At 38.1% G+C, this 26244-nt stretch overlaps 1 protein-coding gene across 1 annotated transcript in view; it reads right to left on the bottom strand.

The window, feature by feature from the left end:
* Window positions 1-25531, bottom strand: part of RNF43 (ring finger protein 43) — a 68604-nt gene extending 43073 nt beyond the window's left edge. Inside the window, exon 1 of the mRNA XM_031657520.1 lies at window positions 21959-25531. Within this exon, the coding sequence (XP_031513380.1) occupies window positions 21959-22210 (252 nt within the window). The 5' untranslated portion in view covers window positions 22211-25531. The remainder of the gene's footprint in view (window positions 1-21958) is intronic.
* Window positions 25532-26244: the final 713 nt, after the last annotated feature.

Raw genomic sequence — 26244 nt, 5'->3', positions numbered from 1 at the left:
CTCCCAACTGCTGTTACTTTCAGGGTTGTGAAAATCTATGGAGGCACAATGGTTCAGCTATTCCACCTTATCTAGAGAGTTGAAACTCCACCACAGAGCTCTCCAAAGTGGCACATGGTGCTGTGCAGGCAAGTATATAGAGAGGAAAATGAAGTTCTTTATCGGTTTGCCATATAATAAGTCTGTTTGGACAGATTGACAGTATATGGAAAATGGATAAGAAACACTGATTTCCTTCCTCACAAGATACCACTACAACCCCTTTCTGCCTTCAGTACCTAGCAAAACTAGCAAATATTAAACAGGATCTGAAATTCCTTTGGGAAAAAAATATAAGGAAATGACTTTGAGACAGCCAAATAGTCTGTCAAAGCATGTCTTACTTATCCAAAGATAATGGAAAAATGATTGTCAATACAAGGCAATATAATGTGATGTTAAGTTCCCTAGCTTTAAATGTATATACAACTCAAACTATTTCTGATCAGAGATCTGGTTCCATAGTCAGATGTATCCAAATCCACTACCATAGCAATAGCTATGAAGTTACCCTTTACGCCCCTTTATGAGGGACAGTTTATTATTGTGTATACTTGAACTCCTAGAAATAAATACTCACAGTTCCCTGTGACTGAGTTCCCTGTGACTGAGTAATAAGTAATTCTATTATTATGGCAATTTAATCAGAAAGCTATAGAACACAAAAATCTGAGAAATATTCTTTTGGAAGAAAGATCATGTAACTTAGTCCCTCACTATAAAGATCAGGTGTTAAACTAAAAGAAAAGAGTAGACTGCTTTTGCAGCCTGAGAAAAAGAAAGGTGGTTTCTCTAGCTAAAAGTTTATAGATGATGCAGGAACTGCTGCTTAGAAACTACTTTCTAAACAAACTGCAAAGGGATGACTATAAACATTTTATCAACATATTACAATAAAATTGTCTAAGAAGCTGCTTCACTATTAAGGATAGAGAAAAACCACAGATGCTGTGATTTCAGTTCTTCTCTTTCATTTTCTGTAATTTGTAATTGTCTCTAAAATCTAAGCCTTCATTTGACAGGGAGGGGAAAAAGGATCTTTTTCTGATGGGAAGACACAACCGTTAGGATGTAGCCTGGCATGTATTTCCACTGCCTGTTAATGTAGCCTGCAGAAAACTGTCTTCAGAGGAACAACAGCAGCAATACACCAACTTATTCAACAAAATGATGATTATTTTATCACACTTATTGAAATATAGACAGTGAACCTGGTGTAGCATATGACATAGGAGGGAACAGGCCTGCTCATCAAAATCCCAACCTAAAAAAGACTGACATGATATGGAGGATACGGAAATGATAACAACTGTTGATAGAAGAAACGTTTGACTTGATAGTGGGCATGGATTTTCAAATAACTCAAAAATGAAAATGAGAGACAAAAAACAGAAGGACCATCATGTAGATTAAAATTTTTTTTTTTTTTTTTTGAGACGGAGTCTCGCTCTGTCGCCCAGGGTGGAGCGCAGTGGCCGGATCTCAGCTCACTACAAGCTCCGCCTCATGGGTTTGCACCATTCTCCTGCCTCAGCCTCCCGAGTAGCTGGGACTACAGGCGCCCGCCACCTCGCCCTGCTAGTTTTTTGTATTTTTTTTAGTAGAGACGGGGTTTCACCGCATTAGCCAGGATGGTCTCGATCTCCTGACCTTGTGATCTGCCCGTCTCGGCCTCCCAAAGTGCTGGGATTACAGGCTTGAGCCACCGCGCCCGGCCTTTTGTTTTGTTTTGAGACGGAGTTTCGCTCTGTCGCCCAGGCTGGAGTGCAGTGGCCGGATCTCAGCTCACTGCAAGCTCCGCCTCCCGGGTTCACGCCATTCTCCTGCCTTAGCCTCCCGAGTAGCTGGGACTACAGGCGCCCGCCACCTCGCCCGGCTAGTTTTTTGTATTTTTTAGTAGAGACAGGGTTTCACCGTGTTAGCCAGGATGGTCTTGATCTCCTGATCTCGTGATCTGCCCGTCTCGGCCTCCCAAAGTGCTGGGATTACAGGCTTGAGCCACCGCGCCCGGCCAGATTAAAATTCTTAAGGGGCAACATAGTCAACACAACTGAGGAGAGATGAGCCCGCAACCATTTAACAGGAAAAAAACTCAGATCCCACATGCTGAAACAGACAAGCCTCAGACAAGGCTGAAACAGAGGGAAAGAGGTCAGTCTGTGAGGAGGTCAAACTTAACTGTTTTCCACTAAGTACAATTAACTAAAATAATGAGTGGAAGAGCGGACTTGAGGGGGGAAAAAACAGAGCGGGTACTAAGGTTATCCATTTTATTTGTAACCATGCTCTCAACAGACAAAATTTCAAAGGTTACATATTTAATTTGGCTTCAGGGTCTTCAAAGCAAGCTATTTTTAGAGACTGGTCTGAGGTTTGCTTAGAGTTAGCAGCTTCCTCTAAAGGATTGAAAATGAGGATTTAGAATATTTTCTCTATAGACTATATACAATGTGGAATATGTATATATGTATGGAATACATCTATACAATATATAGATATATTCATTCTAACCTAAACATTTTTTATCCTTTATGTACACACACACACACACACACACACACACACACACACACACACACATATTACCCTACCATAGTAGTTGCTTTTGTATAAAATCAAATATGATGTTAATTTCAAATAATTCTCTATCAGTGGTTGGTATGACATACACAATCTTCAACTTCAATTTCCTTCAGAACTTGCTGAGTTCCTTTGGTTCTGATGGAAAGATTCAGGGTTTTGATTTTCTTTTTTTTTTTTTTTTTTTTTTTTGAGACGGAGTCTCGCTCTGTCGCCCAGGCTGGAGTGCGGTGGCGCGATCTCGGCTCACTGCAAGCTCCACCTCCCGGGTTCACGCCATTCTCCCGCCTCAGCCTCCGAGTAGCTGGGACTACAGGCGCCCGCCACCACGCCCGGCTAGTTTTTTTGTATTTTTAGTAGAGACGGGGTTTCACCATGTTAGCCAGGATGGTCTCGATCTCCTGACCTCGTGATCCACCCGCCTCGGCCTCCCAAAGTGCTGGGATTACAGGCTTGAGCCACCGCGCCCGGCCTCAGGGTTTTGATTTTCTAGCTTACCTTTATTTGATGATAGCTAAGCTTAGAAATTAAAAAACAAAAAACAAAACACTGTGTGTATGCAGGAATGCAGAAATCAGGGTAGAGATTGAAAGAAAGAAAAAAAAACACTGAAAACCTAGAGGGTGAAAAATAAATGTGTGTGTACAAGCAAACTTTATTACAGGATAAACATTTAAAATGTGAAACAATTCATTAACTAGGATTATGAAGAATGTGCCATTTTTTATGAAACACAGCAACCCCACAAACTCAGAAGGAAAGACCAAAAACATTAAAAGAAACGAGATAATTCTACCTAATTCTCAAATACAACTGCCAATTACAGAATAGGATATTCTGATTAGCACAGGTCGTTAAGTAATAATAAAAGTTTTTGGCCAGGCATGGTGGCTCATGCCTGTAATGCCAGCACTTTGGGAGGCCGAGGCAGGAGAATCAACTGAGGTCAGGAGTTCGAGACCAGCCAGGCCAACATGGTGAAACCCTGTCTCTACTAAAAAAATACAAAAATCAGCTGGGCATGATGGCAGGTGCCTGTAATCCCAGCTACTCAGGAGGCTGAGGCAGGAGAATCACTTGAACCTGGGAGGCGGAGGTTGCAGTGAGCTGAGATCGTGCCATTGCATTCCAGCCTGGGTGACAAGACTGACTCTGTCTCAAAAAAAAAAAAAAAAAAAAAAAAAAGAAAATAGCTTTTATATGAGGAATGCAAGTCCTTTTAATTATCAGGCCCAGAGAGACATTAAAATGAGACCGCAATCAAGTCCTACTTCTCGCTTTAGGCTATGTTATTCATCTCTTGAAACTGCTTGCTATTGCCACAAGTAGCTATAGATTAATCTAATAATGCCACACCAGACACTATAACCCATACCCTATAGCTTAACAATGTATAGCCAATTACTAATCAATGTTATTTCTGTAAACCAATGAGAATTCCTGACAAACAACTTGGTATTAGCCCACTCCCTATCCCTCTTTTTCGCTTTTAAAAATCCACTTGTGCCCTTTCCGCCATCTTTCCGCGCCACCACAACGGTGCGCATGAATGTCCTGGCTGATGCTCTCAAGAGCATCAACAATGCCGAAAAGAGAGGCAAACGCCAGGTGTTTATTAGGCCGTGCTCCAAAGTCATCGTCCGGTTTCTCACTGATGATGAAGCATGGTTACATTGGCGAATCTGAAATCATTGATCACAGAGCTGGGAAAATTGTTGTGAACCTCACAGGCAGGCTAAACAAGTGTGGAGTGATCAGCCCCAGATTTGATGTGCAACTCAAAAATCTAGAAAAATGGCAGAATAATCTGCTTCCATCCCGCTAGTTTGGTTTCATTCTACTGACAACCTCAGCTGGCATCATGGACCATGAAGAAGCGAGATGAAAACACATAGGAGGGAAAATCCTGGGATTCTTTTTCTAGGGATGTAATATATATATTTACAAATAAAATGCCTCACGGAAAAAAAAATAAAAAGTAAAATAAAACTAAAAATCCACTTGTAACTGCTGCTAATCAGAGTGTACATTCAGGGCAACTTGAATCTAGGCTCTGGGGTTGCAATCCTTAAACTTGGCTCAAATAAGCTCTCCACTTATATTAATTTTGCCTCAGCTTCTTCCTTTTAGGTTGACAGTGATTTATTTACCTTTCTGAAGACCAGGAAGTCCTTATAAATTCAATCTGTACTGTTGAAATCCTTTCTTCAATGTATTGGTACACTTTCCTGCCTAAATACATCATGTTGAACAAAAGTTAGCCTTTACTTGGTGTCTACACTACAAGGATATCATTATGGTCATTTTTGGCATGAAATAATTTATGTTCTAAAGTATAAGAGACTGGGCTAAACTTACAATGTCCCTGGGAAGTTCTTATTTGCTTTTTAGGTTCATTACATCTGCTTCTTTTTTGATGTATCTCTGGTTAATAAGCATAGTATAGAAAAATTCCAGTTATTTATTTAATGAAAAGTATCCTATAGAACTTTGGTTCTGGGCTAAGGTACAGAATAGGAAATAAAAACTCGAGTGATCAGATATTAAATTAACTTTGCCACCAATATTGCCAAACTGGAACAACGGGGTATCTGAGGACAAAAACACATTTTCAGAAATTCCACCCATAGAAATGGAGTCTAGCAATCATTCATTCTTAGCACTGTATTGCTTAGTATCTCAAGACTTTGTCCAATAGCCTCAATAAATGTATAAAGATATCAAGAGGTAAAGGTCAAAAAAGGAACCATGAACATCAAACAAGGCCGCTGGAAGTGACCCAAAACATCACATGCTGGGCTTTCCTTTTTAATGATAATAACAGTGATATTGAATGTTTATCCTTGCCTTCATTTCAAAAAGCTTCTAATTCTTTGCAGACATCTCTTACTAATCTTTATTAGGCTTTGGGAAGAAAACAGTTTTCCCCAAGAAGTGCCTTCGGAGAGGAAGGAGGCTTCCCAAAGCCAATAAAAAGGAAAATGTCTGCCCTTCTCCAGGTCTTCCCCCACCCCCGCCTGCCACCCCACTGGTCTCCTAACTCCCACTGTGTTGTACTGGTGATTGAAATGAATTATAATACCATGCAAGTGTTGAAAGGATAATAATGGTAATTCAGTTTGTTTCCAAAAGAGTTATAAGCTGTGTGTGTTTAATCATAACAGGGAACAGGTAAGTAGAAAAGATGAGGAAACCCGTAATTACCTTTATCCCATTATTTACTTATTTTGGGAAGAGACTTCAAATTGGTAAAGTTACAAAACACTGAACACAGATTTTTTTTATACTGCAGACTGTTAGTCTCTGAGAAGGCTCAAAGGATGGTCTTTACCTGAAAATTTTTTCAGGGACACAAATATTTGATAGATGCTATGACAAAAACTCTGCTTATTCTTACTTTGATCCGATTCTTCTCAGATAGGGAATTGAGAGTCTCAGAGACTTGTGGGATAATTTCCAAGCAGGCTATAGAATCGTATCTGCTGAGTTTCAAAAAACATGTTGGGACCAGCACAGTATAATGAACTGGGTAAAGTAGTCCCCTTCACAATCCTGAACTCCTTCCCTTCTGGTCCTTAAAAACATGGCTTCAAGCTACACACCAGAAGTTGAAGCATCAGCATTCTGAGCAACTGTACCAGAGTAGCAGCAATTTCTTTTCTTTTTTTTTTTTTGAGACAAAGTCTCACTCTGTTGCCCAGGCTGGAGTACAGTGGCGCCATCTCAGCTCACTGCAACCTCCACCTCCCAGGTTCAAGTGATTCTCCTGCCTCAGCCTCCTGAGTAGCTGGGATTACAGTTGCGCACTACCACACCCAGCTAATTTTTGTATTTTTAGTAGAGACTGGGTTTCACCATGCTGGTCAGACTGGTATCGAACTCCTGACCTCATGATCCACCCACCTTGGCCTCCCAAAGTAGTAGGATTACAGGTATGAGCCACCGCACCTGGCCAATAAGCAGCAATTTTTAAAATACTCTAAAATTTCAAAAAGGGAAGATGTAAGAGTGATATATAATGTGATTCTAGAATCCCTCAGAATCTGATAAATAAAAACTTAGAAAGCAGCTGCTTTGTGTCAGTGATCACCTCATTGATCATGAAAGGAAGCTAATGGGGTTACCGATATGGAATAGGCACTCATACAAAGGTCCAGGGCAGATAAGTGATTCACCGTACCACAAGCAAGGCAGTAACAGGTCTTAAGTTCTCACCCCAGAACTCATACACTATTAGTCATTCTTTAAACCACTAAGGCTACCTGTACTACATTATGGTAATATTTAATCAACATCCTTGACCCACAAAATTTTGAAGCTAAAGCCTTGTCCTTTTGGCTACATTAAAAATATAGTCTTGCTTAGTTGTGTTAAGCTGATGCCAAATTGAATGCAAATAGGTTGACTGAGCCTAAATCAATAATCTTCACACTTAGTAATATTTCTGATAGTAATTAGGTGAATAAGGAATAGCTCAAGTTTAATTATTATTTATTAATAATAATAATAATAATAATAATATCTAACATTTGCCATTTTCAAAGACAACACTCACACATTATTTCATTTCAGGTAGTCAGGCCATTTATTACTATTATTCCCATTTTACTCAGGAAGCCACAAGCTCAAAGAGGTTAAGCAATTTTCCTTTAGGTCATAAAGCTAAGAAGGATCAGCACTGAGATTAAAATACAAGTCTACTGAGAACACTTTTCACTGTAGGATGTTGCTCCTCATTTTAGAATACCTTTTATGCCTTATTATCATATTATATCATTACATATGAATCCTGTGCAAAGAGCACCATTTGGTGGGCATATTGTCTTAATTATTTGATTGGTGACAGAAATTATGTTCCTAGGTTAGAAGGCATCCAGTTATACATAAGTTAGAAGATAATGAAGTAACTCTGCCCTGAGGGAACCCAAGAAACACTCTAATATTCAAAAGGAAAGAAGTTCTTATCTAGGATGTCAGATTGCCTACAAAACAACTGCCTAATCACAGAGCGAATGCTGGTGACCGTAGGGTAACCTACATTTCTGGAAAAGGAAAAAGCAACTGGGAGAAACGGTAGTTTCTCACCTTAGGAACTTTGCATGGTGGTCTGACTTCAGAGATATGTTCCTGATCTATTTTGGGGAAAATATACTCTCCTTCATGTTCACTAGATGCAGAACTGTACAGGTAATTTTCAAATAATAATTATCAAATGATTTATGCTTATTAATAGATCCTCACAAAAGTCTTGAAAACCAGGTAAACCAGAAAGTTACTTCTCCTCCATTTGTTAAATTAAATAATTGTTGAATGTCATGCCAAAAACTATTTTACAACTCAACTGGAGAACTAGTGGTACTAGTCCTCCTGATGTTGGGACACCCAAGTGTTTGGGTATGCACCCACTGTTTGGGTGCCAAGCACTAGCTTCTGTGTAGAGTTTAGCTACAAGAGAAAATCAGATCTTCTGGCAGCACTTACAAGGCAGGTGCAGTCATAAAGAACTTGACTTTTGATTCCATTGTCTCTGCCAGGACAGGTGGTATATTAGAAGTATGGAATCTTGCCAGACAGGCTCTAACTCAAACCTCCCTTTAGAAAACAAAACAATAAAAATGGAAACAAAATGCCAAATCCTATTCCATACCCTGAAGATTGACATTGCTTGAAAAACTAGGGCATTTTATATAATACATTCATTTGTTTTAAGCCTACATCAACTCAAGAGAAATAAGACTATGAAAATGAAGTCAGTTGCAGGCTGGGCTCTTTCCTTATAAATTCAATTCCCTGTTCCCCTATATAACCTAAGGGACACTTTCATTTCAGTGAATTTTAGTCATACATTCCTAGCGTAAAAAACAAAACAAAACAAAACAAAACAAAAACAAACCCTATAATCTAATACCTGCATAGGAGTAACACAGGCAAGTTAGCACTGCTGAGTAGAATAAAAACCTTTGGCAAATCCTACTTACTTCCCAGATCCTACCTTACCTTCCTAGTACAAACTAGCACATCTCAAATTTTTGAGAATAGTCAGCTGATGATTCCGTGAAATAGATGGTCTTTCTCTAAAAAACTATAGCATGTTTGTTCAGAACCAGGTAAAAACAAAAGGATTGTTTCTAGTGGCAAAGATAGACAATTGATTATTTTTACCAGGTTTGTCTCCAGGGCAAGTCTTTGTGATTTATTGATATGTCTCCTGACCACAAGGATACCACGAGAAGACTCAGAGGAAGAACGCTCAAAGGATCCCTGTGAGGGCACTGTTAGCTGTCACCACTGGAAATACTGAGCATTTCTGGTGTTCCTGGAATCTATTTCCAACCACTACTCTGTGGTTGTGATGAAGGGATAGGAAGAGATTGGAAATCTTCTAGAGCAAACGCTCTCTTCAGTTCATAACCACAGAACCAAGATAAAATAACAAGAATGTACTTTGCCCAAGGCATAATTCTGCCTAAATCTGCCCTATCCATCATTTTTTCTCCCCTAATTCTTGTTTATGTTGTTGTTAATCTGCTCGAGGAAGGAAAGCTAGATAATCTACAAACAGGTTCCGGAAAGGCTTGGAAAATTTGTGGATTCAGAGAAAGTTATTTAAGAGGGAGCCAAAATCTCTGAGAACAATGCCCTATAAATGTCCCAAAGTGTAAGAACCAAAATATTAAATGAATCGTTGTTCTTACCCAAGAAGATAATTTCTTAAAGTTATAGTCTTAATTTTCTTGGAATGATAAATTGTCTATTCAGGCCCCAGAGATGAGGCTGTGACGCTAATACTTAACGTGGTGGTTGTGTCTCTTCATGCCTGACTCAATCAGTTGAAATCCAAAAGTAAGTTCTTCCTTGATTTACCTGCCAAGACCTGAGTTCAGGCCCTCAGGGTGCTGAGGTTTTCCTTTGTGGGAGAAAATGACATCATCAACACCTCAGTGACAGTAGGGAATGCAGGGAATGTGGCTCCCAACATTTGGTGATACCATCAACTGCCTGGGAGAAACCCCAAACTCCCAAGAGTCAAACACTGGTTTAAAAAAGTTTTTTTGCGGGGGGGCAGAGGGGGGAGGTTGTTGTTTTGAGTTTATTAATAGTGTTTGATGTTTCCAAATATCAGTTTTAAAAGGGAAGATAAGTTAGGGGGACCTCTTCCGGTAAGTGTGTACTTCAAGAACCAAACATACATGAATCAAGTCCAGACAGGGCAATTCAAGTCATTTGTATCTTACCAGGGCACATCCAACCAAGGAAGAATAAAGATTTAGTTATATTAGGCTCTCTCCCAGCTCTGAGATGAGTATATTCTTTGGGGGACTTGCTAATGTTGCAAGTTTGCATTCAAAATAAATTCTAGGCACTCACATAATCCCCCAGTCTCCTCCAAACTTTCTTTGATGTCCAACAACTAAGGACAAGGATCTTTGATTATAAAACAATTTCTTTGGTTGGAAGAAAATTCTTTGCAGGGCGTGAACAGCAGGAGAAAGAAAAGGTTTTTCTGAAGTGCAAACTAGTTGGAAACCCCCTGGGGAAAGAATCTGATTCCCAGTCTTTGAGAGGAACAGGCCTGCCTGTACAAGCTGCCTCTGCTGAAGGCCTCTAAGAAGGCGCTTTTGTGTCTACTGTATGGCCCTCAGCAACAGCACGGCAGCCCTTCTCTTTTTTTTTGCCAGCGGAAGTTTTCCAACTCTGGGAATACACAATGCAGAAAGTCACGGTTTAATAACAAGGCATAGTTACTAATCAGATGGCCCCATTTCCACTCCTCCTAGTTGCCTCCAGATGCTTACATACTAGAGCTCTATCCCCCTTGCCCCATGGGTGAACACCCACTAGCTGCTCTGAAATCTTATTTTTAGTATAATTATTCAGCTTATCTCTAACAATTCACTTCACAGAGTACTTAGGATCAGAAGCATCCTACTCCTTTTACTTTCATGGCCCAGGCTGGTTCTAGGTTGTCTCTGGCTCTTTCCGGTTTTTCCAAAGGCTAGATTCACTTAGGTGCAGGTTAGTGATTGAAGTCAGTGTGCTCTGATCATTGGGACAGCCTTAACGAAGGATTTACAATAAGGGTCCTCAATCCACTACAGATATTTTAAAATATGAAACTCCAGAGAAAGGCTCCTTTTTTGTGTGCGTTAACTGGAATGTAAAGACAGTACAGGACCAGAAGACTGGGAGTACAACTGAGTCTCATGCTTAGTTCTGCTACCTATTTATTGTAAGACATTAATTTAGTCAGATATCACCTACCAAACAAATTTTGTCTTTGATGTCCAACAACTAAGGACAAAGAAAAAGAACTAAATAGGCAAGATACATGTCCCTTTAATATATGAAATCTATTTCTAGAATAAGCATAAACTCTAAAAGTTTAGAGCTGGAAAGGATCTTAAAGATTATTTAGTTCTCCCCCAACCCTACACCAACAGATGAAAGATTAAGTGACTTGCTTTTACTTAAAATGATCATAAGGTGCCTATGGACTTTTCATACACCCCAAGGGGGCAATCCAGTAATCCCAAATACTCACTCATGATAATTTTTAAATGTTTAATGTGTGTCATAGAGTTCACTAACTTTAGAGTAAAATAACCTAATGTCATAGTGGATGGGTACATTCTTCTTAAATGGTTCTCTATACGCCTCACATTATACTAAAATCAACACATTTTAGGGAACATGAATAACACATTTATGACTAAAGTCAATAATAAAAAAAGGTGCTGAAAACAATTTTTGTTAAATAGAGGTGATATTCAAATACTCTTCACCTTCTACATAAAGGGTCTTAGTATTTATTTCTTCCCTTATGGAATGCAGTTTGCAAAGAATTAAAATCAAGCTAGTTGAGATAAAGTCAAACAAAACTTCCAATATGTTGAATTCTGTTTAAAGCTAAATTTACTGTTTTAACTAAAATTTAACAGGGACTGATTGGCACATTGTAGAAAGTCAGATTGCAACCTGAAAAAAAAGCCATGGTGTCTCGTCATTCTAGACTCCTAAAGACAATGCTATAAAGATGAGTATTATACACATAGGAATATAACAACCTGTAATTAACTGATAACAGTAAAAGGTTAGAAGGTATGACTGGGTTGTAGTACTTTTTTCTCTAACTTTAAGCTACTTGAAGTTGCCTGGGTTAAAATTTAATATTTTGTCATTTGTTTTTTCTTTAATCATAGAGAATCTGAGACAGAATTACCATAATCACTTGAATGACTCCTGAAAAAATGAAAATCAGCACCCTAGGCCAGAAACGGTAGCTCATGCCTGTAATCCCAGAGCTTTGGGAGGCAGAAGTGGGAGGATGGCTTGAGCCCAGGAGTTCAAGGTTATAGTAAGCTCTGATGGTACCACTGCACTCCAGCCTGGGTGACAGAGAGAGGTGACAGGGAAAGACTCTGTCTCTAATGACAAGAAAGAAGGAAGGAAGGAAGGAAGGAAGGAAGGAAGGAAGGAAGGAAGGAAAGAAAGGAGAAGAGAAGAGAAAAGGAAAGAGAAAAGAAAAGAAAAGAAAGGAAGAAAGAGAAAATAAATCAGCACTCTAATGCATTTATGCCTACAACTACATCTGGCATTCAATACATAATGCCTCCTGCTATTTAAGTTGATTCTCCTCAGGTGGACTAGGCTAAGGTGCTGTTCTTTGAATTACTATAGTATCTGTCACAGAATTTGGTACAAATAGGAAAACCACATTACAAGGCATCTAGGGAATCCAGCACATCTTCCAGTCTTGGTAAGATTCTCAGCCTAGACTTTATAAAGACATGATATTGCTCTGCGAAGATCCAGGACTACAGACCACCTGATGTGCAGTGATTCTGTGGCAGAATAAATGACACAGCACCACATAAAAGTATTGCTAGACTGTGGTGAGGTATTTTTTGTCTGCTCACTTGTTTTAAAGTATGCCTTGTAGTTGACTAGGGATCAAAGAGGAAAGAGGCCCTGCGGCAGTCTATATCTTCTTAATGGAATGTTCAGGGGAAAATCTCTGCTGACATCTGCTTTTTAATTTCCCTGCAGTGACCCCAAAAGGTTTATAATAAATAAATAAACAATGCTAAAAATATTGGCCAGTAAGATACAGCAACAGATTGGAATTCTTTGATAAGCACTAATCTGAGTTCAATTCTTCATATATAAAATGAGAAGAATGGACTGACTGTTTTTTTCTGGCTTGAAATTTGATGATGCTATTTCACAAATGGAATATTCTGCTACTTTTCCCTCCCCTCCATCAAAACTGTATTTTACTCTAGGAATGGAAAACTGAATAGGACTTAATTCCAATATAGGGCCAATATACTCCTTCAAAAGTTAAAGAAACTTGACCACAAGATTTTTAAAGTCAGATCATCCATATAATTCTAGGTATAAGATATTAAAATAAGGGAACACAAAGCCCAGATCATATAAAAGATGTTTTTCGTTGTTTTAGAGTAGATAATACATAAGACTGTAGAAAATGGTTTGGGGGGAAAAAACGAATAGAAATCTATACATTTTTTTGTTTTATATTTTTAGAAAATAGCAAAATAAGTAGACTTAAAACATAAGGCCTTTAGTCTCATCCAAATTATTCTACAGAAGTAAAATACCAACAGTGTTTCTCAAATGTCATATATTTATGTATGTACAACAATACCTTTTTGATATACTAGCATGCACAAAAGTACATAATAATTTAATGTGCTATTTAACATTATAGTTGTATTATAGTCAGTTTCCATCATGACAGGGTATTCTAGATTTAAAGCAACAACAACAAACAGGAGTCTTGAAGATAGTTATACTGCCTCTGCTTTAGATTCAAAGACCGGAATTTTTTTATTTTTTCTTTTTTGAGACAGGGTCTCATTCTGTCACCCAGGTGGGAGTGCAGTGGCACAATCTTGGCTCACTGCAACCTCTGCCTCCCAGATTCAAGCGATTCTCCTGCCTCAGCCTCCCGAGTAGCTGGGACTACAGACGTGCAATATCACACTTAGCTAATTTTTTAATTTTTTGGCAGAGACAGGGTTTCACCATGTTGGCCAGGCTGGTCTCAAACTCCTGACTTCAAGTGATCCACCTGCCCCAGCCTCCCAAAGTGCTGGGATTACAGGCGTGAGCCACCGCACCTGGCCTAGAGATGAGAATTTCTAAATATTGTAGTCTAACTTCTTATCTTGAGGAATAATGTGCCAGGCCTTTGTGCTTACAATTTTTTAAAAACCTTAGTTTTTAAATCATTTTGGTTGCTCTGGTGTTTCCAAGTTTGTAAATTAAACACAGATTCCAATATATTAAAAAGTATAGCACAAAATAAAATTTATCTATGAACTGTAAAGTTTAGAACCCAGATAAAAAGGGTATGTAAAGTAGCTTATCTGTCATTCAAAACAAGCAAGCAACAACAAATCTTGGCTTTAAAAAATATATAAAGTTTTCCATTAGAGCAAATAGAAATTTAAGGGCCCAAAGAACCCTGCCCTATGGAAAGCAATGGAGCTTAAAGAGTGGAAACTAAAGACATGAGAAGAAAACAAAAAGCTACAGTTTGTTTTATACCCTCAGTTTTACTGAATGTAGTAACTAAATAGACACATAAAGCCACAATGGTTCTACTAATCTCAAAACATGTGAGTAAAATATCTATTATTCTTAAGGGCCTTTCAGTGGAACTGCCATGCTGAAGGGATTGTAAGCATTTCTTGAATTGATGCAGTTCCACTTCATATTTGGAGAGCAGAATTCACTTATTACACATAAGAAGATCTTTGTCAGACATCATTTTTTAGTTCTGGAGTTCCTTCACCTAAGGTCAGGCCACTTTCTTATAACTGCATCATAATATTGTTGTTTGTCTGACTTCAAGTAATATATACAAGTACTTTTCAAATTAAGTAAACTGAAGGTAAATTTGTTTTGAGCATTTGGTTTAATTTCTTGAAATAATTGGGATTATGTTAGGATAGTTGCTCTTCTTTGGAGTCCTTAGATCTCTAGATATGTCTTACAGACTCTCTCAACTCACTGAGATTTTATGCAAAATTGTGTATGTTAAGTATTTGTGTGTATTTTGTGCCTATGGTCAATAATGATTATCACATTCTCAAAAGGGCCTGTGGCACACACAGACAAGATTAAAAACTGCTTTAGGGTATCTAAAAACCAGAATTGGTAATCACAAATTTAAGTACTAAGAAGGTAAGGTCCTTTGGATGCACGCTAATATCTTAAAATCAAAGGTTTAAAATCAGGACCTGAATAATCTTTCTTGGAAAACCAGAATATCCTAAACAGCAAGGTTTAAGCTATCGAACTAAAGAAAAAATTCTAAAATCCTGTGTAAAGGAGCACCTTAAACATATCGATTACAGCCACATTTATGATTTTTGAACTAACAAGAAGTCAGAAGAGTAAAGGAACATAGCCTGCTATGTCAAACCACACACACTCAAAATAATCTACCTTATAACATACTTTAAAAATGTGACAAGCATGTTTTATTCTAGAGTGATCTCCCAGCCATCAGAGTTACTTGGTACTACAATATTCCTTATATTCATTAATAAATATTTACTGAGTACCCACCATGTCCAAGGACTAAGTATACTTAGATGCTAAGTATACAGCTTTGAACAAAGGAGACAAAAATCCTTGCTTTCACAGAACTCATATTCTACTGTGGGGAGAGAGACAACTACAAAACTAAAACATTATAGCATGCCACATCAATAATTTTGTAAAGAAAAATACAGCAGGAAAGGAGAATAGGAGTCCTCGGGTAAATAGGAAAAGGCCTTTAGGATTTCCACTCAGTAGAACTGACCTCTGAGAAATCCACATCTTCAGATTCCTTAAAAGTTGATTACTCTCCTATCTCCTGCAAACCAGACTGGCTCAGTCTCTGTGCAACTTTGTTCTTAGATGATTTACTTTCTTTCTCTTTCCCAGTATATTTCCTTTTCTGTAAAATGGAGTTAATAGCACCTGTTCTTACCTGGCTCCAGGTATGGTGAATCATTTTAAGCTTCTTGGAAGAAAATTTCTACATAAATTTAATGGAATATCATTCTCACAGTCTTCTCTAACAATATCCTGCTACCAATTCTGGTTCCTAACAGGATATTACTCATTTATAACATTTTTAAAAATCTACTGTAATTAGCAATTTGAAAGTGATAAAAGGGAAAAAAAATTTAAAAAATCCAATAAACTCCAATTAACAAAATGTAAAGGCTTTTTAATAAAACAAAAACAAACAAGCAAAACCATGACCTCCAGGAATACCTTGTTTCTTAGACAGGGTCTCACTATGTTGCCCAGGCTGGTCTTGAAATCCTGGGCTCAAGTGATCCTCCCACCTTAGCCTCTCACGGTGCTGGGATTACAGGCGTGAGCCACCACACCTGGTCCGGGAATACCTTCAATAATGCAGACAACATGGCAAAACCCTGTCTCTACAAAAAATTAAAAAATTAGCTGGGCATAGTGCTCTGTGCTTGTGGTCCCAGCTACTTGTGGGGCTGAGGTGGGCAGATCGCTTGATCCCAGGAGATCGAGGCTGCGGTGAGCTGTGTCTGCGTCACTGCACTCCAGCCTGGAAGACAGAACAAGACCCTATCTCAAAAAACAAAGAAACAAAAAAAAGTAAAGTAAATTATGGCTAGTTTTGGGATAATTATAATACACACACATATTTACATACACACTTTACTATAATACAAAACCCAAGGAAATACCTACCCCCTCCCCCCCTCCCCCCGCCCCCTACCCCCTGCCAACCAAGAGTCTGCCAAATGAACACTAAATAGCCTGATGGGAGCAATAGCCAGGGACATACTTCATTCACTACCTCCTATTAACCAGATATGTATGAAGCTGAACTTACAATTTTTTTTTTTTTTTTGAGACGGAGTCTCACTCTGTCGCCCAGGCTGGAGTGCAGCGGCGCGATCTCAGCTCACTGCAAGCTCCGCCTCCTGGGTTTACGCCATTCTCCTGCCTCAGCCTCCGAAGTAGCTGGGACTACAGGCGTCCGCCACTTCGCCCGGCTAGCTTTTTGTATTTTTTAGTCGAGACGGGGTTTCACCGTGTTAGCCAGGATGGTCTCGATCTCCTGACCTCGTGATCCGCCCGTCTCGGCCTCCCAAAGTGCTGGGATTACAGGCTTGAGCCACCGCGCCCGGCCTGAACTTACAAATTTTTGTTGGATACAAATTTTTGTTGAAGTACAGAACTGTTATATATACAAATCTGTTTGATGAGAACTTATTAAAAATTATCATTGAAAATATTCTGCAGCTTCTTTCTCTTTCCTGGGTGCCAGGCTTCTAACAACAAAGCCAAGTCTAGAACAGAAGACTCGAAAGCCATGTCAGGAAGGCTCTGAGCTGGGATCATAGGAGGCAAGCACCTAAGAATGTTTGTGAGCACAGAGGAACTGTGTCTGATGGTATACTCCTGACTACATTCCAAAGTCAATTACTAATTAATTGGATTTTCTGCACCTTCATTTACATAAATAACAGAGTTGACCATACTTTGAATATCTACTCTATACTTCTTTTAAAGGCTGGCATCAAACAAAATCACAAAATTTCTATTTTAAAATTTCTGCATGGAAGGAACTCTAACTTGAGCAATGTCAGTTAAATGCATGCTATTTCAATGTTTATTGTTTCAGGTTCCTATATTAGATAACTTAACCTAGACTTTTAAAATGAAGAGAAAGATGACAAAATATGTTACATTATAAGGGAGATACTGAGTAAACAGACATTGTGATTTACTAATATCTTTGCAAATGAAACACAAAATGAGAGAAATAGAAGAAATACAGAGATTATTAGAAGGTAGCAGGATATGATGCATTCTGCATCAATCTCAGATAATAGTACACATCATTTTCATTCCTTTCTACTCTGGAAATAAATTTTTTATACAAACTCTAGACTGATGTTCTCTTCATCTGTGGCATTCTTACATATACAGTATTTTAGAGCTGGTAAAGCATGGGCTCTGCAGTTCAAGTTCCAGCAACACCACTTATTAGATAATAATAGTTAATACTTTGACAGATATTAACATTTTAATCCTCAGTTTGCTTATCTGTAAAATGTAAAAAATAAAGGTACTGAATTTCTTCTCTCATGAAATTATTATGAGAATTCAATGCGCTAATACATGTAAAGTGCATAGCAGAAGTTTGGCAGTATTATATTTTAATTCCTCAATTTCACAGACTGGAAATCTGAAGCCTAGAAAGGTAAAAACTATTTTGTCCCAAATCACACAACTATTAATATTTATAGTGGCAGCATATTCCTCTGTGTGTGGAACTAAAAGTCAAGTCCTCCAAGTCACAGTTTAGATACTTTGCCAACTATAGTTTGCAACATAGGACTGTCTCTCTAGCTTTGGCCAAAAACTTAAAGTTTCAGGCCCTGCCTACAAATAATGTAAAAATGCAAGGATTGGATAACTATGTGCTGACTAACAGGTAAAATTAAGAGGCAAGCAGAGACATTGTGCAAAGGGGAATTTCTCCAGGAAGTGTTCACTGCTACTGGCCACGTGCTAAACTACCGCTGCTCCCATGGTAGGTCTGAAGCCTCAGGGGAATACATTTTAATCTTGATCATAACTTTATCCTGGAGTCTAAGAAAATCCAGGACAACCAGCTGAGCAGGAAGAGTGTGATAGTTAGAGAATTGGTGACATCTCTTGTGCTACACTAAGATCCTCTTACTCTTTTGCTCTGAGAAGAAAGAATAATTTTGAGTTGTCCCTTGAAATAATATTTATAAATAATAAACAGGATTGAGAAATAAAATATGACTGTAATCATTTTTAGAAGTGGTGGCAATAATATTCCTTGAAATAATAGAAACAAACATTGATAAGAGGTAACCAAACCAGAAAAGTGGAAATTAGACAATGAATCAGCTCCAACACTTTTCCTTCTATAATGGTATAAAACAGGAGAGAAAGAATATATTCCAATGTGAATAAAAACAGTAAGAAGTAATCACTATCATTTAGTCCTTTTTATCAGTCACCGCCAGGTAATTAGGAGATCTGAAAAGTTTCCTTGACCTGGATTTTTGATGGTTATTAAAATACAGATCCAGAATAGCAGTGGAAGGTAATCCTAAATGTACAAATTCAGTGGAAAACAAAAGAAAAATAAAAGAGTGGAAGGAAATCAGAGAAGAGGAAGAGACAAATATTTTGGCAAATGTAGGGGAAACCTAAGAATTAGACAATTTAAAGACAATGACAAAGAGTTGGAATGATACAGTAATATACAGAAGCAACTCTTGGGCAAAATAGAAAGGAAAATAATAAAATTTGGACGGTACTAAAATGAGATGTTCTGAAATCAAAAAGAGAGGACTTGAGAAATAGAAGGGCAAAGGCAACAACACTTCCTCTTCTATTTTGACTTTATTCTAGCGCTTTTAGAAGAATATTACAATTTATAATTTTGAACATACCTTGTAAAATAGATCATTACTATTGGCAAGGAAAAACCTAAACACAAACAGTGAGGGATAAGAATTAGAACAAAAATCATCAAAACTTGACTTTCAATGCCCTTGTACATACAGCCATCAGACAAAGTTGAGACAAAATTCTTTTAGAGGCAATTCTACGATCTATTTTACTATTTAACAAATTGGGGGCACATTGTCAAGGAGGGGTCTCCTTTTATCTAAGAAAAATTAAAATCATAATACAAATGAAAATTCAGTTAGTTTGGTCCTTATGAAATTGTCTATATGCTGAATTAATTGAGCAAAATGTAAAGAAATGTCTGCTTTTCAGAAATTATCTGAGAATTCCAGAAATAACAACATTTTTTTTTAAATCGCTGTTCTCATAACTGTACATTTTTTGGCACATAGCATCCTCAAGTTTAAAAAGATTTGACTGCAATCTTTGGAGACAACTAATCTTAACAGGCAACTAGAATAATTCGTAGGTAGAAGGATTCACAGAATTATCCAGAATTCCTCAAAACCAAAGAGAAGACTCCTTTTAGATTTGTGACACCAGGGTACAGCTCTCCACTAAGAAAGTTAAAGTACAGCAAAACACATCTCTAGAAGATATAAACAGAACTTCAGTTAAATGGAAGGCTTGGCTAACCACAGTTCAGTAAACCTGAGTTGCAGTGTAATCTGATAAGGAACAAACAGCATGGATTCCAGAAGTGTAAACCATGTGTCCCTAACACACTAGAGTTCTTTGAAAGAATTAATCAAAAAAATGGATAAAGAAAACCATATATATAATTCAGAAGCTTGTTTTTTAAAAATAAAGTTTCTCATAAGAGGCTACTGAGAAACTTTAATAACTGTTGTAGATTAAAAATTGATTAACAGACAATAAACCAAAACCAATATGGAAAGTATCCAGAAATTAATACTAAGCTAGTGAAAAAGCTTATTTAAAGACCTAAAAGAAGCATATGTGGACAGAAAGGTGAAGACTAAAAAATTGCCAGTGACATAAAACTATCCACTGTAAAGCCTGAAAGTCTTTGCTAAGGTATGATGAAATTCCCTCTTCACAAAGTAAAAACAATACTTAATGTATAATGATAGGATCAAAGTTAATAGTTTAAAAAACAAAAAAGATTGGTAAGATTTGCCAGAGTGAGAAAAAGGATAGAATAAGAGAAGATATGATAAAGATTGATAAAATAATGAATGGCAAAGAGAATGCCAACTGGTGCTGTTTGTTTACTTTTTCCTTTATGAAAACACAAACTTTATGTAGAGCTTTATGATAATAAGAGTAGAACTTAAAAGAATACATTTTATGGACCACATAATTAGCCCACTGAACATGCTATCACAGGATATCAATAAGGCACGTATGGCTCTCAAAAACTTCAGTGATATCAAAATATGACTAGTAAAATTACTTATGGTAAAAACTAAAATGGAGCACACAATTCATGCTTTAGGGTATTAACTAGGCAAGGCCAGGAAGGAAGTTTCCTTTCCAATTGCTGTAGTATTCAAGATGATTTATGATTTTAGCTTTTAAGTATTCCTAATTCCATTTTAGAGTCCAAGTTATCTTATTCAAAAAAATCTTATGCCATTTTTCCAGATATACTCTTCTTTCCTATTTTTCTAAATAGCAAAGCCTTCCATTTTCACCTAATTCTCCTTCTACTTCATTTATCCCAGCTTCAAAATATTGCCTAAGAAGTGATAATGAATAAACACTAAACCATATATTAAAGAATACATGTTTGGGAATAAGTTCTATAATTTGTTAAATTTTCCTATCTTCTCTAAGTAGACAAAAATTAAAATTCATACAATAAATTGGTTCTGTTCATAGTCTGTTCATATCACAAAATTAAAATTTGAGTTTGGATGCTAAGATGGATCACATTTAAGAATATTTTAACCTGTGTCCAGTAGCTACAGCTAGAATTGTTCTTTTATATGATAAATTTCAATCAATAAGCAACATCATTTTATGGAGTAAGACAGTGGAAAGACCATTAAAAAGGTACAGCCCTCTAGGTTCTGTCTTTACTATGGGGAATGAGCAATTGGTCTATGAAATGCTATGGCCCCAGTCATTTCATGTATGAATGAGTTACAGGCAACATTCACAGCCTGAAAGCCTAAGAATCTGTGCCTGAAAAACTTGGCAGATCAGTAAAAAATATGTTAAATTTAAATTCTTGAAAATGATAAAATTACGTGTGGATGAGGCCAAAGTGATCAGGAGGCAGGTTTACACCTTGTGTCCATTTTGTAATCCAATCCTCTCCATTTTGGGCTTAGCAATAGGGTGCCACACGTGGTGTAAGGCCAGTCATAGCATTCAAGCTTGACTGAATTTTAAAAGTGACACAGTAATCAAATATGCTCCAAGGGCATTCCAGAATTTCAGGTGCTGCTGACCATTAAAATCAACCTTCTTAGTGCTTACTTCAATTTAAACAGGATGTAAAGTACAATCCTCACGTCAATTAAATACAAGCTCATATACTTCATCTATCAAAAATTAGAGCCCAGAATATATCACTTAAAAAAAGGTATTATGTGTATCTAAGTAGTTATGCAATACCAGTTAAAAATAAGCAGATAATCTTCTAAAATATAGGATTTATGTATTTCTTCCAGAGTATAAAATAAGAATTTGCTTTAGAATGCCAATAAGGCAGTATCTACTCTTTCTATGAAATAGAAAGCTAAGCAGTAGAAGCCCATGTATGGTATTTCATTTGGGAGACAAAAGAAGAAAGGCATATTTCAAACAGATGGAAAGTGAAATATAATAAAGTTATACTTGCCTGCATTAATTTTCCTTCTGCTGGAGTTATTTCAGCAACACCAGCAAACACACCTTCCAAAGTGAGATTCAGTTTTCCTGTGGGGTCCATTTTCAAGGGGATCACTCTGATAATAGCTTTCTGTTCTGCTGATCTTTCAGACTCCACCGCTGCTGCCAGCACCAGTCCTGTGCGTCCAAAGCCTGCCTGCAGGGTAGCCATCAGCAGCCAGGGCCAGAGGGCAGCCAGCTGCAGCTGGTGGCCACCACTCATGCTACCAGCTGCAGCAATGCACTTCAACCATACATACTGCTTCCACTAGCTAATACCAAATGCAGGTTCTCAGATCCAGACAAATGGAGGAAAAGAACATTTATGCTTCAGTTTCAGAAAGCCAAGTCGTAGTTTTGGCCCTTCCTTTCTCTAAAGTTTATTCCCAAGAGCAGGTGGCATTCCTGATTGGGCAGAGAAGAGGATATTTTCAGCCCACATCTGCGGCAGGTATGTCATTTTCTCCCATCTTCACTGTGACTAGTAAAGATCTCACCACTTTTCTTTGGAATTTCCAACTTTGCTCGTGATTGAATGTCACATCGTGAATTTGTATTATGTCAGATCACTTGGCATTGCTCTTCCATATGCATCAAGTTGCCAGGCACTAAACCCAATGTTCACGAACAAAACAAGGCAAAGTAAACAGCTACGGCCATGCATCAAAGGTGAGAGTGAAGAACTCCAGCTCAGAAAAGGAAGAGATGGCCCTTTTTAAGCCATAATATGTGTCAATGGTAAATGACTAAAAACCACAAGGAGATTTTTTTTTTTTTTTTTAATGGAGGAGAAGAGGGAACAATAAAAATTTCAGGCCACACGTTGATGTCCAAAGATGCTACAACATGTATTAGAAAAATTTCCACATTAAACTGTATTTCAGTGTAGCCAGGGTTCTAGGCCCACTGCATTTACATACTTTTCATGAACTTAGACATACCATAATTTTTTATGTTTTACCAAAATTTGCCTATAAATTAGGTGCTAATTTATGTATCTTCACACATTACAGGATAATCCTGGGCATCACAACCTTTTCCAACTTTCATAATTAGAGTATTTGAAAAGGTTAGCTTTCCAATTATTTTTCCAGTTAAAATTCATATTTCTATCTCCGTTTTCTTTTCTCTCTTAAGGATTCTTGATTTTATTCTCCAGCTCGGAAACGCCGAGCACTTTGATTTCCCATGAGATGCTTTTGGAAACTACTTTAATATCCAGATTTTATGATCTGTAATTTTCTAGGTTCATAAGAAAAACAAAGGACTATTCCTAACATGTTTTCAAATTCCTTGAGGGGGTGGGGAATAAAAGGTAGGGAGAGCAGGGAGGCGATTAACCACAGGCTCTAGGTAGAATACCCTGAAAAAATACAAATAAGCTTGAGTAGAATAAATCTGTGCTATTTCCAGGCACTATGAAAATTTGGGTCTTTGTACAAACACAGAATAAGATTTTTAAAATGTGCACCCTTAAGTAAATAGAAATACACTTCACCCACAAAGCCCTCTGTGTTCCAAGGTCAAGTTTAAAAATATTATAAAGTCTTCAGAACAAGTGCTGAAAAGCCAAGCAATTGAACAACATGAACCTGTTATATAGATTCGTTTCTTTTGCTGAGGCAGAGGGAGGGGAGAAAAAAAGAATTTCAAAAGAAATCTGCAAACCTGTTGCGCTGTCGGGCCCACTGGAATCCACGGGGGTGAAACAAATTCAATTATGTTTTTACAGATCCTGCTCAAAAAAGGTTTCAACTGCTTAACCAAGTACAGCTCATTCTTCCACCTTCTTACTCTGCAACCAAACAAAGTGCCCCATACTACAGGTAGGTGCCGAGAAATTCCGCAGCCTGAAAAAATAATCCATGCAGGTCAAAGGCAGAAATTTACTCCAGGATGAGAGATGCTGTCCCCAAGAACTAGATTAAACACTTACAGAAAATCCAAAATCATTTCTGAAACCTCCTTTCTAATAAAAGTTCTTTTTTTCTCCAAACAGCATATAAAATGACCAAGTCTTGAAAGAGAAAAGGAGCAAAGTAGCAAATACATCAACAATTCACTATCAGAAACACAGAAAATCCCAGAGAGAGAAGGCAGTATCTCTGAATCATGGATGGACTTGGAAAGTTCGGAAGGATTCGAGTGCTTCCTTTCAGAAAGACAATTCTGGATCAACTCCCTAGAGCAGGAAGCCTGTGGTTTGTAATTGGTGTTCTAGCTCTGACTCCCTCCCCTGGGACAGCAATCACGCTCTCTACCTGCTGACAAAGTGAGGGTGGAGCTGCTAGAGGCAACCACCCCCCACCCTGCCCCCCTCCTCCTGGTGCGCACACACAACACTTACTTAACCAGACACGTTCTTTTGCTCTCTCCCCTCCCTCAGCTCCTCTACTCCCTCTATTGAGCCACAGCTAAACTGCATCTAATTTGATCCCCAGTACCTCTCTCTGGGTACGCAAGCTACCACATGCAAATCAGGGCCACTCAAACATATCTAAGCAGACTCTGCACCCAACAGAGCATAGATGATGGTATGAGGAAATAAACAGAAAAAAATAAAGGTAATCCAGAAAAGAATGGACACAAGGTTTTGCAAATATAAATTCAAAAGGATTTCTGCTCATTCCAAGTTTGAGTGTCTATAAATGGCAGAAAGCCAGAATGAAGTGATCCTGTGCTTTAGTACTTACTGATTTACTGCTACTTATGTCTGCTACCCTGGGAAGGGCTCTGTCCATTTTATGCTTAGCTTTTCTTCAGCTCTTACTAATTTAAATTCAGTAGCTCTGTCTAAACTGTGCCTATATGGAACTTTCAAATCAGGGTCATATCAGAGGTCTGGAATCCAACTGTTATTTTCTTTTCAATCTTTGAGAGGTGAAATAATACTATGGGTCAGACCTATGCCTTCAATGTAAGACTCCAAATAAGTCCATGTCATAAATACAAGCAAAAGGGTAAAATATGATTAATGAGAAAAGCATAGGCAAAGATAAAATGGATTTCTGGCTAATTACCACATTCATGAACTACAATCCTTATTACTACCTTGCCATTAGAAATAATACAACAGTTTCTAATACATTTATAACATTTGAAGTTTCAAATTACCAGATTATATTTGATGTGGTGAGACATTTTATTTCTGAACTGCTGCCATAAACTTTCAAAATTATACAAATGAACAACAATGTGGATATAGTTAAATCTAGTGAACTGTACACTTAAAAATGGCTATGGTAGTAAATTTTACGTGTTTCTTACCTCATGTACAAATGAATCTCTGATCATCTGTAAAATGCCGATGATAATAATTACGATAGGTCTGTTGTAAAGATTAAATGACATAATGCCTCTGAAAGCAAAAAGGATGAGTAGTCTACTGACCTTCAACATTGTTTTCCCTGTAGATAAGGTTTATGAGAGTAGTTTCAGAATTTCAGACCTAATAACTAACCTAGATCAAAGACAAATTTGAAAATAATTTTTTTGTTTATTTTTGTTGTTTGAAACAGGGTCTTATGTCACCCACGCTGGAGCACAGTTGTGCCATCATGGCTCACTGCAGCCTTGACCTTCATGGCCTCCCACCTCAGCCTCCAGAGTATCTGGGACCACAGGTGTGTGCCACCACACCCTGCAAACTTTTTCTTTCTTTTTTTTTTTTTTGAGACAGAGTCTTGCTCTTTTGCCCAGGCTGGAGTGCAGTGGCGCTATCTTGGCTCACTGCAAGCTCCGCCTCCCGGGTTCACACCATTCTCCTGCCTCAGCCTCCCAAGTAGCTGGGACTGCAGGCGCCTGCCACCACGCCCAGCTGATTTTTTGTATTTTTAGTAGAGATGGTGTTTCACCGTGTTAGCCAGGATGGTCTCGATCTCCTGACCTTGTGATCCACTCACCTCAGCCTCCCAAAGTGCTGGGATTACAGGTGTGAGCCAGCGTGCCCGGCCAACACCCTGCAAATTTTAAAAAATTTTTTGTTGGGCCAGGAATGGTGACTCACGCCTATAATCCCAGCACTTTGGGAGGCCGAGTTTGGGGATCACCTGAGGTCGGGAATTTGAGACCAGCCTGACCAACATGGAGAAACCCGAAAAATAAAAAAAAAAATTAGCCTGGCATGGTGGCGCATGCCTGTAATTCCAGTTACTTGGGAAGCTGAGGCAGGAGAATTGCTTGAACCTGGGAGGTAGAGGTTGCGGTGAGCTGAGATTGTGCCATTGCACTCCAGCCTGGGCAACAAGAGCGAAACTC

This window comes from Papio anubis, chromosome 17, assembly GCF_008728515.1.
Source record: "Papio anubis isolate 15944 chromosome 17, Panubis1.0, whole genome shotgun sequence".
Taxonomy (NCBI): Eukaryota; Metazoa; Chordata; class Mammalia; order Primates; family Cercopithecidae; genus Papio; species Papio anubis.
The sequence above is the reverse complement of the archived record's forward strand: the minus strand, read 5'-3'. Positions and strand labels throughout refer to the sequence as shown.